The 18,895-nt window shown below is 46.5% G+C and overlaps 1 protein-coding gene across 4 annotated transcripts in view; it reads left to right on the top strand.

The window, feature by feature from the left end:
* LOC110521000 (ribonucleoprotein PTB-binding 2) overlaps window positions 1–18,044 on the top strand; it is a 130,472-nt gene extending 112,428 nt beyond the window's left edge. For 2 of the 4 annotated variants that reach the window (XM_036968784.2, XM_090232005.1), the window contains exons 4-15: window positions 256–447; window positions 5,240–5,360; window positions 6,000–6,085; window positions 6,171–6,269; window positions 6,926–7,037; window positions 7,796–8,100; window positions 8,739–8,847; window positions 9,081–9,238; window positions 9,914–10,018; window positions 10,688–10,810; window positions 11,707–11,919; window positions 14,211–18,044. In XM_036968784.2, the coding sequence (XP_036824679.2) occupies window positions 256–447; window positions 5,240–5,360; window positions 6,000–6,085; window positions 6,171–6,269; window positions 6,926–7,037; window positions 7,796–8,100; window positions 8,739–8,847; window positions 9,081–9,238; window positions 9,914–10,018; window positions 10,688–10,810; window positions 11,707–11,919; window positions 14,211–14,348 (1,761 nt within the window). In that variant the 3' untranslated portion in view covers window positions 14,349–18,044. The remainder of the gene's footprint in view (window positions 1–255; window positions 448–5,239; window positions 5,361–5,999; window positions 6,086–6,170; window positions 6,270–6,925; window positions 7,038–7,795; window positions 8,101–8,738; window positions 8,848–9,080; window positions 9,239–9,913; window positions 10,019–10,687; window positions 10,811–11,706; window positions 11,920–14,210) is intronic. The other 2 variants (XM_036968785.2, XM_090232007.1) reach the window with 1 other exon arrangement.
* The last annotated feature ends 851 nt before the right edge of the window (window positions 18,045–18,895 follow it).

Raw genomic sequence — 18,895 nt, 5'->3', positions numbered from 1 at the left:
TTGGGTCAGTCACAGTGGTCAGGTATCTCTGTTAAGGGCCAAATAGCATTCTTGTTTGCTCTGCTTTTTTTTGTCAATTCTTTCCAATGTGTCAAGTAATTGCCAGTCTCTGGCGGCATGAAATATTCCACACACACTGTAATTGTGATGGAATAGGAGAGTGTTCACGCACGGTTTTGTTTGCTTGTTTGTTCGTTAGTTCTGTGCTGTTTCGAGTGAGGTGTGTGGTTGTAACGTGTATTCTCTGTGTTACAGCTGGCCCAGGATGAGGGCAGCCCGGTGCGTGGCTTCGGGGTGGTGGAGTATGAGAGTGCAGAGCAGGCGGAGGCCATTCTGATAGAGATGGACAAAACACTGGTGGGAGGACAGGAGATCCGTCTGTCTCTCTGCACCCCCGGAACCTCAGGCAGGAGCACATTGGCCGCGCTCATAGCTGCTCAGGGCGTGGTGAGTGACTGGACACACACACACACACACTGACACATACTGTAGATATACAAACACTCCCACCTCACACATTTATTAAAAATAGAAAATAGAGATCCATTTTACTGATTCAGATACAGTACAAACTAGGGACAACCTGGAAATGCATGTGCCATGGTCAGGACTGCACACCTCGATAAACGGATGGTTCCATTGACTTGCTGCGTACGCTCACTCAATATGCTTGTGCGCATTCATACATGCATACATACATATACATGAATACAAATAGCCTCCTACTCATTCTCTCTCTCTCTGGTGCTGTGTGGCTGTTACAGTCACCATAACGGTGGCAGTTATAATTACAGTTGTCCCAGGGTAGGACTGGCTCACAATAAACCCACTCCCTCTGACGAAAGGAAATCATGCTGCGCCCACTGCCGCTGTAACAAACATACCAACACACACACACACACACACTGCTCGAATGTAATCAAACACATGCACAGACAAAATCACACACGCACACACACACACATACACACACACTGCTCGAATGTAATCAAACCCATGCACAGACAAAATCACACACACACACAAGTTTGCACAAGCAAAAGCAGCACCTCATCTTTCCCCCATTCACAAATTTCTACCTGTGGAGCTGTCAGGAACTGAAGGAACTGTCAGTCTGTCGACACTGCAACATCACTAAATAGAACTCTCACTGGTCATACCAGGTATTCCAGCACATACCAGGTGATCCGGCACTAGGAATGCAGTAGTACCGTGTAGTATTGTATAGATTCTTGTCCTCACACGACCCTGTATATCAGGTCTCTGTTGAAAGTGATCAACCCTTATGTCCGTTAGTTTTACTGTAGTAATCTTAATGGAATTGATATTTGCATGTGTATAACAGAGCGATACAAGGTAGGCCTATAGCCTCGAGACAGTATAGACTTAAAGAGGGAACATTCAATGAGAACTATTCATTAGGGGGACGATTTCCGACCCGAGTCAAGCGTGTGTAAATGGAACGGAATTCCCTTTTTAATGCAGTTTTCCCTCTATGCCTATTCTGACCTTGAACTGAAGCATGAGAAAAGCACGCCGTTCACCCGCGATTCGTTTGGGGGTGGAGATGGACTAAATGAATGTGCGCTGGACGTGTGTCTACAGATACGCCGTCTTCTGACCTTGACCTTATTCCCTAATAATTCCACCACCTTTGACCTTTTCCAATGGAAATAACACCTTTATCCGTGCGCTGTTACTTGCAACTTGATAAGAGGTATTGATACGAGCTAGGTAGATGAGTCGTCCGTTTGGATAAGGGAGTTGTAAATATAAATGAGACTTGTTTTCGTTTGACCTTTTTTTAATCGCTGTAGACAAATGGGACACCAACACATCAACTTTCCCCACAGTAAAATGTATGAAATGCTGTTCCATTATGCAGAATTTAAATTGCGCTGCCTTTTAACTTGCAGGGATGGGAACTCCACAGTGTCTTAAACGATAGACTGCCTCTGTCTCCTGTTTCTATCATGTTAAATATTAGCCACTCTCAGGATGGACCGTTTAGCAGGCATAACAACCACACATATTCAACTGCCAATTTACTTACTCTTTAGTTCCCTTCGTTTTGGTACAACCGACATTATCATTCCATTAAATTACATGGTTTTGTTTACCTTCACGTGCTTCCTCTGTAAACGCTGGCACGGACGTGTGGTTGTTGCTGAGCATCATTAGTAACAGTTGATAATATATATATATATATATATTTTTTTTAAAGACGTAGGCTAAATTAAATGGTTATGGAGCGGAGCGCAGACCAGTTTGTAACAGTTTGAACCCATCGCATGGCGCAATACTTGGTCGTGTCATCACACAGTTCCATGGTTAGTGCAGGTAATAGATGAGGGTAGAGCCTACTATTGTACAGTATTCTCCCTACTATAATACTATGTACATTAATCATCCAACATTAACATGGGTTGAAGATCTGAATGAATCAAACCACTTCTTTCTTTCGTGCGCCCAGGCTCTCCTAAATAATCGACAAGATCAACGGATTTTTAAATCTGCCAATTGGTGCTGAAACACACGTGAATTATGCATACAATGCATTCGGAATTATTCAGACCCCTTTACTTTTTCCACATCTTGTTGCGTTACAGCCTTATTCTAAAATGTATAAAATAGTTTTTTGCCCCTCATCAATATCAACACAATACCCCATAATGACAAATCAAAAACCGGTATAAAACATGAAAACTGAAATATGACATTTACATAAGTATTCAGACCATTTACTCAGTACTTTGTTGAAGCACCTTTGGCAGTGATTACAGCCTTGAGTCTTCTTAGGGATGACGCTACAAGCTTGGCACACCTGTATTTGGGGAGTTTCTCCCATTATTTTCTGCAGATCCTCTCAAGCTCTGTCAGGTTGGATGGGGAGCATCGCTGCACAGCTATTTTCAGTCATGTGCCTTTTACTGAGGAGAGGCTTTCGTCTGGCCACTCTACCATAAAGGCCTGATTGGTGAAGTGCTGCAGAGATGGTTGTCCTTCTGGAAGATTCTCCCATCTCCACAGAGGAACTCTGGAGTGACCATCGGGTTCTTGGTCACCTCCCTGACCAAGGCCCTTCTCCCGCTCAGTTTGGCCAGGTGGCCAGCTCTAGGAAAACTCTTGGTGGTTCCAAACTTCTTCCATTTAAGAATGATGGTGGCCACTGTGTTCTTGGGGACCTTCAATGCTGCAGAAATGTATTGGTACCCTTCCCCAGATCTGTGCCTTGACACAATCCTGTCTCGGAGCTCTACTGACAATTCCTTCGACCTCATGGCTTGGTTTTTGCTCTGACATGCACTGTCAACTGTGGGACCTTTTATATAGACAGGTTTGTACCTTTCCAAATCATGTCCAATCAATTGAATTGACCACAGGTGGGCTCCAATCAAGTTGTAGAAACATTTCAAGGATGATCAATGGAAACAGGATGTACCTCATAGCAAAGGGTCTGAATACTTACATTTCTAAAAACCTGTTTTTGCTTTGTTATTATGGGGTATTGTTTGTAGATTGATGAGGATTTGTATTTATTTCATCCATTTTAGGATAAGACTGTAACGTAACAAAATGTGGAAAAAGGGAAGGGGTCTGAACACTTTTCTGAATGCACTGTACATTTAGGTGGCTTACTTTCATTGATCCTTAATATTCTGAATCCCGTTCTCTCGATATATTCTAGTCTATGGACAAAATTCGAACTAAAAGGTACACCGTATTTAAAGGGATGGCTTAAGATAAATGTACTGGGAACCCTGTTGAATTGAAAACTCCACGGGAAAATCTGTTGGCCAGCAAGTAGGAGGGTTTTCAGCGGTTGAATTAAATGTATTCAGCGCGCGCAAGGGAACCACGTCTGCAAAGCCCGATACGCACATGCATAAGGTAAGTGTGAATACCAACTACTGAGGAGTGTGTAGGAAAGGGGTAGAACCCTGGAAGGAGAGAAGGAGACAAATAGAGGAGACACGGAGGAGAGCCACTGTACTCAGAGGAGGATTCCTCCTGTCATTTTATTCAGTTTGTGAAACTGAGTGTGAACACAGGACCAGATGGACCCCCCCCCCCCCCCCCCCCCTCTGTTCTTCTCTCTATCCCTCCCTCCCTCTCCTTCCCTCTCTCTGGTGTGATTGTGTGGGAGTCAGGCTTTCTGATGCTTGAAGGAACCAGCCAGCAACCAACCAAACACACTGACACTGATGCGCACTGACATTTTGAGAGAGAGAGAGAGAAAGAGAGAGAGACCCTCCTTTCTTCTTCTCCCTCTGACAGACGCTGTCAGCGACAGATCAAACTGTGCTTCGGGGACAAACCTGTCTCACTCAATACCCAACTAATATACAATCTGTATGATACACACTCTGTATGGCAAGCTAAAATGCGTGCCATCAGAGGTAGTAATGCACACTGTACTTCCCGCATTTAACAGGATACAAGCGATCCTGAATTCAGCTGAACTTAGTTTGAAGGCTAGGGTAAATATCATCTTGGTAATGTTGTTGCGAACGTCTACTCTGTGAGTCAGTGTCTGCGGGCTAGAGCGTGCTGTACTGTGCTGCTAAGCTCAGCCCTGCAGGTGCTAGCATTTCTAGTTCCATCAGTTTCCGTCACATAATGAGTAGGGAATATTTGAGGCGCTTGAATTCCAGCGTGTGTACTGTCGAACCAAGCTCGGGGTGTTTAGCTAGTGTGTTGTCTTCCTTGCCCTCTGGCTGAGAATCTGGCCTAAACCGAGCCAACCCATCCTACTCCTCGTTCTATCCCCTGGCTTGAAGCTCCATATGGTAACATATGGAGAGGACTCCCCCACATCTCCTCCCCGGCCCCCAGTGGGAAGGCACGTCCTGACCCCTTGACTTGGTTTAGTGGCTCACAGAAAACACATTGCGGTAGCGTAAGGAGCAGACCTGAAGCACTGCTAGATTTCTCCCTCCCCCTCCCTCTCCCCTCCTCTCTGCCCCTTTCCCCCTCCCTCCCTCCCTGTTCTCCAGTAGCAGATGGGTGCCCTGCTGCAAACAAGTGACCATGGTGCCATCAGGAACAGCCTAATGAGGAGATCCCAGGCTCCACACAGAAACAGAAACTAGCACACAGAGTATATGACACCATCACGATTCCACCACTATTACCACGTTTTACAATACTACACTGTCACTACACTACACCACACTGTCTGAGAGCAAGCCGTGCTAACCTTTCCCTTTTGTGTGTTTGTGTGTGTGTGTGTTGGCAGATGTTGAGTAGTAAGAAGGGCTTACTGCCGGAGCCCAACCTGGCTCAGCTACTGAACAGCATGACCAACCCAGCAGCCCTACAGATCCTCATGAGGCCCTACCACACTGGGAAACGAGGAGGTGACACACACACACACACACACCAGGCAGGCAGCAATTAGCTGGACTCTCTTCCTTGGAGGACTATTGTAAATGACATTAATAACTTATTTACTAACATGTCGTTTATCAGGGAGATTTGTATCCGTCTCTTCCTCTCTGTGAAAGATAGGCGTGGCCTTTTGAATAGCATGTCCCGTCCAATCAATTCTAAGCAGGCTTTCTTTTTGATGAATGCCTAATCATCTGTTATAATGAACTTGTTCTCAGCCTCCATCAGAACAGACGAGAGCAGGAGGGAGTGGAGGCTGAGCGGCTGGCTCTTTAAAGAAGAACACACAATTGGGGCGAAGTCTAAAATTAGCCCCTGATTAAATGTTAAACTTTCTACCTATTCTGGCGGTAGCTACCATTAGCTTTGACGCGTACATCTATTCTGAGGGGTTCGAGGGTCACTAGCTGGAGTTATGGCTAAGACTATATCTCAGTGCCGATTCCCATGCTCTGTTTGCTCTGCGCCGTAGCTCTGTGAAGTCTACAATGTGCCCGAGAAACACTTTCTTGAGCTGTTTAATAAAGAAATCTTTTTCTATTTAGCTTCCATTATCCTCCAAGATGAACCGTTTTTCTTACCATTCCCCCGCCCCCCTCCATCTCCAGGGAAGTACGGGCGGCACCCCAGCCTTTCTCCGTTCCTCAGACCCCCCCTCACAGCAGCCCTGCTACAACTGGGGAAGGTACAGCAGGTGAGAATGGGTTACAGGGACTGGAGAAATGTGGCAACGTGTGTTACAGTATGTTCTAAATGTGTGTGTACTGTTTCTCTCCCAGAGTGCCATGTTGGGGAACGGGCTGGTTCTGCAGAACCTCCTGCACATGCAGCTGGCCCAGCAGCAGCTCTTACACATCAAAGACAAGCACATCAGCAATGTGAGACGACGTGTGTGTGTGTGTGTGTTTTTTTTTTTTGGTTGGCTGCCTCTGTCAGTCATTTGTAATGAAACATCACAACATTAGGGAAAACCTACTCTGCACAGTTAATGGGTTCCGTGCAGAAAGGATTGGTTTGCGTCAGTAAAAAAATAAGAATAATTCTCGTAATATTGAAACTTCAGTTCCCATAGAGACTGACGTTCTTCTCTCTGTATTTCCTGCACGTTCCTATGTGCTGCAGCAGCGAAGAGATGCGTTGCACAACTCTGGGCTTCCTGCATATTTGATGCCGTTTTTAAAAGCACATTGTGACATCGCAGCTACAGCCGTATGCAGAGAGGGTGTGAGAGGAGAGAGAGAGGTATCTGAATGTGCACACACGCTGCTGTGTCCTCCGTTAGCTCCAGCAGTGGTAGTAGTGCTCTCAGCGGGTAGACGGAAGTGGGAGCCGCGCCGGTGGAGTTGTGAAGTCGCTATCCATCTCTGCATCATCTCGCCCATCGTTTCCTTTGCGTTTCTTCTACTTCTCTCCTCCCGTCATCCGCCTCTCGCTTGCTCTCTACACTCTCACTCAATTCTCATCACCTCCCCTGTCATCTTTCTTTCCCCGCCTGTTTTCCTTTATCCTCCTCTCGCTCTCTTCCCCTCCCCAGGTATCCAGTCTGCTGGGTGACCCTTCTCGTCTCCTCCTACAGAAAGCCCTGGGTCTCAGACCTCCAGCCCACATGACCTTGGGCAAAGGTCTGCTGGGTGACTCCCCCATCGGTGAGTGGCCTGGGCTGGGTATGCATAGACCCACATCCCCCCCCCCCCCCTTAGCACCACCTAGCCTGGGGGTCTTGCCTCGTGTCTGTGACTGTTCTTCTCAACCAGACAACCCTACATTTGCAATTCAAATCATCCAAATGACAAAGTCAGTATTTATGGAAATGTATTGAAATGAGTATGCATCTGTTGGGGGATGTTGTCCATTTATCTGTGTTTGCTGGTATTGTGCTGTTTGCTGCAGGCCCATAATGGCTGACTGCTCTGGGCTGTGCAGGTCCTTCATTACAGGGATATAAGCAGCTGGAATGAATGAAATCTGGGGATTGCAGGATGAAACGGAGTGGGGTGGGGGGGGGGGGGGGGGCCTGTTCTGCTGCTGGTGAATAGATGTTATTGTAGGAGGTGCTCCGTTCCGTAACGCCTTAACCTGAGTTCATGTCATCTTCACTTGCTCCCGGCTAGATAATGGTATTTTTGTGTTGGCTACATTGTGCTGCACATTGTATTAACAGGGATTTAATAGTAGAGTAAGAATGAGAATGTTGAGAAACCTATAGTCTGAGCACAGCAGGCGTACCATACTGTGTTTACTTTGACTGTAGTGTATTGTAGGCTAGCAGGAAGTAAAGTGACTCACAGAAGCAGATGGCCCAGTCTGCGAATGAATCTGCCTCTGGTGTGACAGTCCGACTTCCTCCTCTATCCTTGCTCTCTCTCCTCACCCCCCCCCCCCCCCCCCTCTCTCCCCTCCACAGAGTTGGGTCAGGAGTCCCTGCCAGCGACCAGTCAGGCCACGGTGTCAGCAGCGGGCATGATGCCCTACCTGCAGGCGCGGGCACACCTGGGTATAGCCGGGGGAGGGGAGCTGAATGGGGCCTGCATCTCCACCGCAACCTCTGACAGGCAGCCAGCGCCTCCTGGGACCACGATGCACGTTCAGCACCAGGGACAGAGCTACTTGGGAATGAGCAGCCCGGGCCCCCCTCCACCCAAAGCCCCAGGGGCCCACCAGCTCGGCCTATACAGCCACAGTAGCACCGACAGCAGCGCAGCTAGTGGAGTGAGTATAGAGCTCAGACACAGCACAACAATACAACAGGCTCTAGAGCTGGCACTGACTGAGATACCGGTAGCTCTCTCCTCTGCCCACCAGCTCTCTCTCTCTCCATCTCTCTCTCTCTCTGTGTGTGATTGCACACCTCTGAGTTTCATTATTATTCCTGTCCCACCGTTCCCACTCTGGAGAACCTCTTACAGGAGCCACAGGGTCACCATAACGGAGCCCAGCTCCCCCCATGAGCACAGTAATTAACAGTGTGTGTGTGGTGTCGGTGTGTGTTCTGTGTGTGGCCGCCAGGCACCGGCATTTGACTGCCACTGTGAAGTATGTTTAATGGGGTGGATATGAGTCATAGGATCTTGACTTACATGATACAGTGACGCAGTTCCACAAGGCTGTATGGTGGCGGAAGGCTAATGTATAGAGGGATGATGGTGGCGCAGGGTGGCAGGCCACACTTAGTATCCAAGGGTGTACAGCATTGTCACTTGGACATCTGTAGGGCACTGTGTATTGTTGAATGCATTCATGTGGAATTAGTATGGCGTGCGTTTCAGAAATCATGCCAAATGGGTTGTTTAATGATGGTTTAGTGACCGCGTGGTAAGGTGAGGGGTTATCTCTGTCTGTGTCTTCAGGCTCCCAGCTGTCATATCTCTCTTCTGGGTGAACCTCCTAAAGAGATGAAGCTGCCCTCCAACCCCTACCTGAATCTAGCTAGTGTGTTACCTGGCATGGTAATGCAAGGTGAGGTACACAGACAGACACATTCACATTCCCGGGTATGACGCCGTCTGAAACAATGAGTGAAGGGAGGAATGCACGTTTATTAAGATTGTTGGGGTTTGCTATATATATATATATATATTTATTTAAAAAAAGGAAGTCGATTTAACTTTAACAGATGATTTCCCCTTTTGTTTTTACATGAATGTGTATTTGACTGTATTCTCTGCGTGGTTGTTTGCTCCGTGGTGCAGCCCCGGTGGCCGGTAAAGCGCAGGCAGGACAGCCTCTGGCTGGGATGTACAGCAGTGCTATGCCACCTGTCTCCCAACCCTCCACCTCTCACGCCCCAGCGCCCTACAGCACAGATACCTCTGCAGACTACAGCCATTACAGCCAGGCATACTCACAGGTAACACACACACACACGCACACACAAACTGTTGAGCCCATGCACAGTAAAGTCCTCCACGCTTCCTCATAGGGACAAGTTGTTTCTGCACATCCTCACAAATCTGTCATGTGTTAGAGATGGAGAGAGAGAGAGAGGGGGGGGGGGGGGTTGTGGTGGAGAGGGAGGTAAAAAGATGAGAGATGAGAATTATCTAGAGAGAAAGGAAGAATAAGAAAGAGATGGAGAGAGAGAAACAGAGAGTGAGAGATGGAGAGAGAGAAACAGAGAGTGAGAGATGGAGAAAGATACTGAATAGTTGTGTATATTCTGTTCCATCTGGTGCTCTACTCCCTCGCACTGCAACACCATATAGAGATGTCTCTTTCTCTTCTCCCTCTCCTCTCTCTCTCTCTCTCTCTCGCTCCCTCTCTCTCTCTCTCCTCTCTCGCTCCCTCTCTCTCTCTCTCCTCTCTCGCTCTCTCTCTCTTGCTCTCTCTCTCGCTCGCTCTCCTCTCTCTCTCATCTCTCACTCTCTCATCTACCACTCTACTCAAATCAAATCCAAACATGCTTTAATGGAAATGAGTAATCCAATGTTACCAAAACAACATGCAGCACACTACACAACTACAGCTACCATACTATTACTGTGTGTGTGTGTAATAATGTAATGTTGTTGTGATTGTGTCGTAGGAGGCCATTCAGCAGTGGTACCAGCACTACCAAGCACAAGCCCAGAGCTACAGCACTGCCCCCCAGGAGAGCCAAGCTGTGGACTACGCCAAGGAGCACACACAGGTGCATTGACTCTCTGCTCAGATACTCCATTATGTGTTCACTGATTTTGGGACAGAATCATAACAAACGGGTACGTTGACCGAAGCAACATGGAGGGCAGTACACTGTATACTGTAAAGCAAGGTGGGGGAAGTAGTGCAGTTTTATACAAGCACACACACCGTGGCTGGCCCCTCGCAGTCACGACATAGCGGTGTGGGATCAAACTGTGAAGATGTCGGCGTGACGACGCCATCTCTGGCGCACATAGTCACACATGTCCCTCCTAATGTCATCAAATACGAAACGTTACTCTTCAGGAAAAACTATCACCTTCCTCCTCTGTCTCCTTGGTGTCTTTAAAAGTGTGTGTGTGTGTGTCTTAAAAGCCTGTGTGTGTGTGTGTCTTAAAAGCCTGTGTGTGTGTGTGTGTCTTAAAAGCCTGTGTGTGTGTGTGTGTGTGTCTTAAAAGCCTGTGTGTGTGTGTCTTAAAAGCCTGTGTGTGTGTGTGTCTTAAAAGCCTGTGTGTGTGTGTGTGTCTTAAAAGCCTGTGTGTGTGTGTGTGTGTCTTAAAAGCCTGTGTGTGTGTGTGTGTGTGTGTGTGTGTGTCTTAAAAGCCTGTGTGTCTTAAAAGCCTATGTGTGTGTGTGTGTGTGTGTGTGTAACATTATCTGTGTTGTGTCCAAGCAGCAGGCGGCGGCGCCGTCCTATGGGGATTACAGCTCCTACATGCAGGCTGTCAGTCAGTACTATTCTCAGCCTCCCGTGACCCAGCCACCTCCCCAGGCTTACCAGAACAGAGAACCCACCAAGGTACACTACTGTGCACTATGTCACTGTTAGTACAGAGTGTCGTTGTCCCTCAGAGCACACAATCCCATGCCGAGCCTCCGACACTCCTACCCCCAAACCCTCCCCTAGTCGACACCTCCAATCCAATGTCCCAGACGGTGTATAACCCCAGTCTAGCCTCTCTAACCCAGCTCACACTGTATCCCATCCCTGCTACGTCTAATAACCCAGCTCACACTGTATCCCATCCCTGCTACGTCTAATAACCCAGCTCACACTGTATCCCATCCCTGCTACGTCTAATAACCCAGCTCACACTGTATCCTATCCCTGCTACGTCTAATAACCCAGCTCACACTGTATCCCATCCCTGCTACGTCTAATAACCCAGCTCACACTGTATCCCATCCCTGCTACGTCTAATAACCCAGCTCACACTGTATCCCATCCTTGCCACGTCTCTCTCTGGTTAACTGTAGTGACCTCCACTCGCCCACCTTAGCTGCTCCATCCTATCCCCCCTCCCTGAGTCTATCCCCCCCACTCTGCCCCCTTCTTACCCCTCGTGGGGTGTAATTCATCCGAGTAGTATGTCAGTGAGCCACTGGTGTGGAAGGCCTGTGCTCTTTAGATGCTGGTGTGTTTATTTGGAGATGATGACACTCCCCTACCCTAACCCAGGACATGGATATCCTGCTGGGAGAGGCTGTCCTTCCACACCAGAGTAGGTGTCACGTCACAGGAGGTGTCAAAGAGTGTTGCTGTATCTGTGTGTGAAATGACAGGAGGCGGATGCGAATAAGCCCCTGTGTGGGTTTCTCTGTGCGGTCAGTAACTATGTGTGTGTTCTCTCTCGCTCTCGTTCTCTCTCTCTGTCTCTCTCGCTCTCTCTCTCGCTCCCCCCCCCCCCCCCCCAGGAGGCTGACGTGTGTAAGCCGCTGGGTGTGTCTCTACATGCGGTCAGTAACAGTGGTGCCCAGTCGGTGCTGCCAGCCTACAGCTCCATCCCTATGATGCCAGGCTTCATGACCGTGCCACCTCCCTCCACACACACACTCCCACCCAGCCCTGTCACACACACTCAGAGTGCCCACGCCCAAGCGGCCAGCGAATGGAACCAGTATTACTATGTAAGTCGCATGATGGTGATTTTATTCCAGATTTTGTTGTTTGTTAGAGACAGACTCATTCTGGCCAGACTCCAGTATGAAAGTGGGAGAATCAGTGCAACTGCTTTGTTGCGCAAAGGGACATGTCAAAATGCAGAATTCGGGCACTTTAGCAGGTCTTTATTTATATAAAAAAATCTGATTTATAGAAATGTCTATGTTAAAGAGCACTCCGTTTAACATAAAGGGCTTTTAAAATGTGTGTGCAATTTCTACTTAAAATATCAAAGGGACACAAAAAGCACTTATTTCGTGGAAAGACCCAACTATATCAGTTATTTAGAAGACGCAGTTGTAGTGTAGTTAGTACTATGCTTAGTGCTTACACTACATGAGCAAAAGTTTCAAAAAAGTTTAATTCATTCCAAAATCATGGGCATTACTATGTTGGTCTCCCCTTTGCTGCTATAACAGCCTCCACTATTCTGGGAAGGCTTTCCATTAGATGTTGGAACATTGCTGCGGGGACTTGCTTCCATTCAGCCTTAGTCCAATGAGTATTAGTGAGGTTGGGCGATTAGTCCTGTCCAATTCATCCCAAATGTGTTCGATGGGGTTGAGGTCAGGGCTCTGTGTAGGCCAGTCAAGTTCTTCCACATCGATCTCGACAAACCACTTCTGTATGGACCTCGTTTTGTGCACAGGGGCATTGTCATGCTGAAACAGGAAAGGGCCTTCCCCAAACTGTTGCCACAAAATTGGAAGCACCGAATCGTCTAAAATGTCATTGGATGCTGTAGCATTAAGATTTCCCTTTACTGGAACTAAGGGGCCTAGCCCGAACCATGAAATACAGACCCAAACCATTATTCCTCCTCGACCAAACAGTTGGCACTATGCATTTGGGCAGGTAGCGTTCTCCTGGTATCTGCTAAACCCAGATTTGTCCAATAAGTGTGATTCATCACTCCAGAGAATGCGTCTCCACTGCTCCAGTCTAATGGCGGCGAGCTTTACACCACTCTAGCCGACGCTTGGCACTGCGCATGGTGATCTTAGGCTTGTGTGCGACTGCTCGGCCATGGAAACCCATTTCATAAAGCTCCTGACGAACAGTTATTGTGCTGACGTTGCTTCCAGAGGCAGTTTGGAACTGGGTAGTGAGTGTTGCAACTGAGGAGAGACGATTTTTGCATGCTACGCTCTTCAGTACTCGGCTGACCCATTCTATGAGCTTGTGTTGCCTACCACTTGCTCCTAGAAGTTTCCACTTCACAATAACAGCACTTACAGTTGACTGGGGCAGCTCTAGCAGGGCAAAAATGTATGAACTGTCTTGTTGGAAAGGTGGCATCCTATGACAGGTGCCACGCTGAAAGTCACTGAGCTCTTCAGTAAGGCCATTATCCTGCCATTGTTTGTCTATGGAGATTGCATGGCTGTGTGCTAGATTTTATACACCTGTCAGCAATGGGTGTGGCTGAAATAGCCACCTCCACTAATTTGAAGCGTTGTCCAGATACTTTTGTGTATATATAGTGTATTAAATGTTGCTAGAGGCATTTTCCTTGCAGGCTGTACTAGTAGTATGAGTGCGAGGCGCCAGCCCCACTTCCTGAGTGTGTGAAGTGTGAGAGAGGGGGAGAAGGACATTAGGAGACAAGCTGAGCTGAGCAGATGGGAGGATTTACCCAGACACTTGAGCTGAACTCTCTCTTAAAATACTGACTTAATAATACTCGATTTTGTACGGACACACTCTCCACCACCTCCTCCCGTCTCAATCTCTTCCCCTCTCACTACCAGCGAAGATGCAAACACTGGGGACCCAGGTAGTGAGATCAGACCAGAAATGGGACACATACCCGATGTCTGGGTGTAGTCTGTCTCAACCATATACTGTGCTCAGTGGACTGAAGTTCATGGGACAGTAATATGCACATGCAGTCAGGTCTGGGGTTGGGACGGTATATGTACATGCAGTCAGGTCTGGGGTTGGGACGGTATATGTACATGCAGTCAGGTCTGGGGTTGGGACGGTATATGTACATGCAGTCAGGTCTGGGGTTGTGACGGTATATGTACATGCAGTCAGGTCTGGGGTTGTGACGGTATATGTACATGCAGTCAGGTCTGGGGTTGGGACGGTATATGGAGAAGGTTTAGTGAGGGGTCTGGATCTTACAGTAAGTAGTCGTGTTTACTTTGTCTCTCTCCACCCTTCAATCTTATATCGTCTTCTCTCTCTCTCTCCGTTTCCTCCCTCCCTTGCTCTCTCTCTCTCTCTCTCTCTCTCTCTCGCTGTCTCTCAGAATCAGGCTCGGGGGCAGAAGCGGGAGTACCCTCACTTGGCGGTGCAGAATATGACATCAGAGGGTGTGTATGTGGGGCAGCACTCCCAGGGGCTAGGGGGGCAGTACGCTGACTACTTCAAGAAGAAGAGGATCTAGAGATGACCTATGACCCTCCCCCGGCCTCCCTCTCCCTGACCTCCTGCACCCTAACTCCTAACCCCTACAGTACATACACACAGTCTCGGGTTTAGTGTTGTACGACTTTGGTAAACACACACACCGTTATGTCGCTTTTGTCCTTTTTCAAGCCTTAATTCTGAACTATTACTCTCTTCTCAGTTGATGTGTAAATGTTTATTGACTAATAATCTGTACATTGTTTGTAATGTATATATGAGCTGCTTTTGTATTTTATGGCCAATCAGTCAGTCTGCCTTGTTGAAGGCCAGTCACTGTGTAGTCGGGTTTCTCTCTCTCTCTCTGTTTTTATCTCTCTGTGTACTCTTTCTTCAAGTGGGGGAAACTGTACAGCGTTGCACACAGAGTTGCTTTGATGCCTTGCTGTAACTGACGTGTTTTTCTCTTCCTCGGTGTCTTTCTCTTTTTCTGACTGCCTCAGTGTCTCTTTTTATCTCTCTTCGCGGAGACCTTGACTTGGGGCGCGTGTGTGTGTGTGCGCTCGCGTGCGTATTTGTTGTGCCGTGCTGTAAGCGTAGGAGTGATCAGCCATTCCCAGGGTACAAGGCGGCGGGTCTACCCTGGAAACTCAGAGACACAGGAAGGGGGACATCCAATCACTGCTCTTAACCTTTAACAATGGACACTAATCCTAACGTAGCAGGTGTAAAATAAACGTCTGAAACTAGATCCTCTACATACTGGTCTTGACGAGAAGAAGAAAAAAAAACTGTTGGGGGAGGTTCTCTTCTGCACTGTTCAACCAATCCAGTAAATGTGGAGGAGGAGTTAAGATGGGAGTGTTTCTCAGGTGTCGCCTTGTTAACATGCAAAAGTGGAACTCCCGGCTCTCTTTCCATTTCCCCTGAAAACTGTTGGGGACTCGGCCGATGCTAATGGACACAAAGGCTGGTCTACTAGCAAATGAATGGACACCTAAACGTGGTATCTTATAGCCATTAGAATAGTCACCGAGTGGACACTTCTTAGTGCCCATATAGTTATGTATTATAACTTGCTTGTAGATGGACACTTACTAGGCCTTCATATGGTCCTGTGTTTGTGATAGCTACAGGTTTGAAACCTTCCTGTTTATAATGGCTGTTGTTTTCTGTAGGGGCCATGGAACAGTCGCTAAACGCAATAAGGTACGCAGGAGGACTCCCAGGTTTTCCCAGGTCCTCTTCTTTTCCCACTGTTTTTATGTTTTAAATGCAATGGACTTTTCAGGAACTGGAAGGACTCTGGAGAGACAAATAAACCAACCGACACTTTATTACCGCTTAATAAGCTGCCATTAGAAATGAAACCCGAAAACAGAAAGATTCAGGAGAGTAGCCATGTTGAATTATCTCAGAGATGTTGTGGACTCCAGGGTTGGAGTCAATTCTATTTTGAGTCAGTCAATTCAGGAATTTAAAAGCCAGAAGTATGTCATAATAAATCAGCAATTTTCATCAAGCAATGAATCTAATTTCAATTCATCCCCTTAAGACTCATGTCAGTGCAAGTGAAAAGGCCCTGAACCCAACCCTGGTGATCTGACAGAGGGGGTGCTAGGGGTACAAAGGCCCCAGGAAAGGGCATGGATGAGGGCTAAGTGTTGGCACAGGTATTCAGCCTGAGACCCAGGCAATAACGACAACTACTGCACCAACAAATATCACAATGCCAACACGAGGGCGTTACCTCTCTGCTATAATAAATCAAATCTGCCCGTCTCTTGATGTATCTCTTTTCACCTTTCTTCCTGTCCTTTTCTCTCGTTATATGCTACCTACTCTCTAATCTGTCTGTTTTCATCCTCCACTCTTGACTTGATGAGGCTGCGTTCTCCTGTGTCACGTGACTTGATTTGAAGCACTGATGTGTTTTAGTGCTGTCATATATCACCATGCTCTCAACGGGCGAACCATCTCAAAATTATATTAGTGTGTGACTGTACATTATTTCAACCCTTTCAATGCTGTTACACTGGCTTAGAGCCACACTTTTATTTTCACTGTGTGTGCACAGTGTCTGTGTGAACTGCCCAGTAGGACTTGGTTTTTCCAGCCAGCTGATTGCTCTCTCCCACCAAGCAATGCTTAGAAGTGTGTGTGTGTGTGTAGCTTCTTTTTTTGTGTGTGTGTGTGTGTGTGTGTGTGTGTGTGTGTGAGAGAGAGACCATAGGAGTCTGTCTCTCTGTCAGTGGCTGTAAAAGGCAGACCCAGGCAGTAAATAATGTCTGTCTGCCACGTATTCAGGCACTTTAGGCCAGTCTGTTGTCTTAATAGTGTTTTGGTGATTGTATTAGCTTTTCTCGGCAGTCTCCCCCACTCTGCAATTACCGCGTGTGCCACAGTGCTATGCAGAGCTCTGTGTGTGATATGTGTGAGTGATTTTGACCTGCACATTTTCCCCCTTTGCCTATAGCAGGTCCATAGGTTTTTATAGTTATTCAGTCTAGTCTATGCTTTTTTTGTGTGTGTGTGTGTGTGTGTGTTAATAACCTGCTTTTGGCAGGTATGAGGGGAACAGACAACAGTGAGGGAGAGAAAGAGAGGGACAGAGGCGGGAAAAACAGCTCCTGCTGCGAGCACAGCCAGCGTTTATTGGCACTGTCGTTCCATTTGAATTCCTCTCTTTCTCTCTGGTCGGTCTCTGGCTGATGGGTGTGTGTGTGTGTGTGGCCAGAATTGAGCTGAGGGCTCCTACGGTAGGCTTCAGGACAGGTCTGTTACCATTTAATAATAGGGCTGATAATCACAGCACAGTTACCTCTGCAGGACATGTCTGTCTCCTTTAGGAAGTATTCCCCATAGTCTTGCATATACACTGTATGATGTGCCAGTTGAAAAGAGGGGGGAAATTAATAATCAGCAGTGTAACTGGCCTCAAGGGCCAGAACTGAGCATCTCTCGTCTTGAGTGCGTTTAGCTTTGCTAGAACTAGAGACCTGACCAGGGGTTGCAGTTATGGAGTCTCCCATATATATAAATATATATCTGTTGTGCCTATCTCTGCATGTTGCCAACCAGGCGTATCGTTATATTGATTGTAAACAAGATTCTTTACCCCATAACTACTCAGTCAGTGTTGTAGGAGAAACAGTTTAGTTGACCTGTCTGTAGGCACGGTGCATAGCGGTGACGCAAGTGTTGGTACTACACTGGGTGAGCCTGCACCTAGGGTACTGAACCATATGAACTGTGTGTGTGACCACAAAGCTTTGCAATACTGAAGTATTTTAAGACTGAACAGAACATTTACCGAGCTGTAGACATAGATTGGGTGTGCTTTTTGCTTTGTACGGTTTTCTTTTGAAAGTATGTGGATTTATTTCTGACCTAAAATCTCTACTGTAGATTTTGCAATATTTTATATCACAACTACGTTGATATTGCTTTACTGTGAATAACTTATTTATAGAAGCAATTGAAATTTAGCATGCATATTTACTGCTTTAATCTAGAAGAAACTCTAGTTAATATTGCATCAGACTTTAGGAATTTGACACACCAAACATATTTTTTTGTTTTTTTTGGGGGGGGGGGGGGGGATTTTATTCATTTATATTGTGCATTTATTTATTGTCTTATTCCTCTGAAAAATAGATTTGTTTTCTCTCATTTATGAGCAAAAATAATTGTCTTTTACATTCCGGAATAAACATGGACTGAAAAAAGTAAAAAATGTCTCTCTCATTCACTGGCTCCCTATCTGAGAGCACACATGGTCTGTCCCTAGTTTAAAACCATAGAAATATAATGGATAGAACTCACCCCTATTTCAATAACCTGTTGATTGTTTCAAAGTAAAGCATCTGCTTTACACATATTGCCGAAAACATCGGCTGCCTCTTCCCAATATATATATTTGTTTAACCTTTTGCAAAAAAATCTTAACGTTCTTATCAATACCACCTTTTCCCATTGTAACGAGTGCTACTGTTTGTGTCTGCATACTGTAACGATACTGGTAAGTGGTGTAGGCCATGTTGGATGGGTCACATTCATTTCATGAAATATATATGTTCCGCTAATTTCTATTTCTGTGGTTTTACCTGTTAACTGGTCTTTAATCAGACCTTTTTATAGGCTCTTCTTTCATGCTGACCACACAGTTCGCGTTACGTGCACGAGCGTTGCAAAAGAAATAGAATCATTTAATCCAAACTGCTCACACGAGTCAACAAGCGTCTGCGTAGCCAGAAACTAAAATAGAACTTGGTTCTATTTGACGCATGACACGCTGAAAGTCCCGCCTCTCCCTTCTTCTCATTGGTTTTTAGAAGCATACGGTGCATTCGGAAAGTATTCAGACCCCTTTACTTTTTTCAAAATGTTGTTACGTTACAGCCTCATTCTAAAATGGATCAAATACAGGTTTTTCCTCATCAATCTACACACAATACCCTATAATGACAAAGTGAAAACAAGTTTTTAGAAATGTTTGCAAATTCATAAAAAACATACCTTATATTAATATAAGTATTCAGACCCTTTGCCATGAGACTTGAGATTGAGCTCAGGTGCATCCTGTTT

Source organism: Oncorhynchus mykiss, chromosome 4 (assembly GCF_057628025.1).
Source record: "Oncorhynchus mykiss isolate SJ-2025 chromosome 4, ASM5762802v1, whole genome shotgun sequence".
Lineage (NCBI taxonomy): Eukaryota > Metazoa > Chordata > Actinopteri > Salmoniformes > Salmonidae > Oncorhynchus > Oncorhynchus mykiss.
This window is presented reverse-complemented; position numbering and strand designations above follow the sequence as displayed.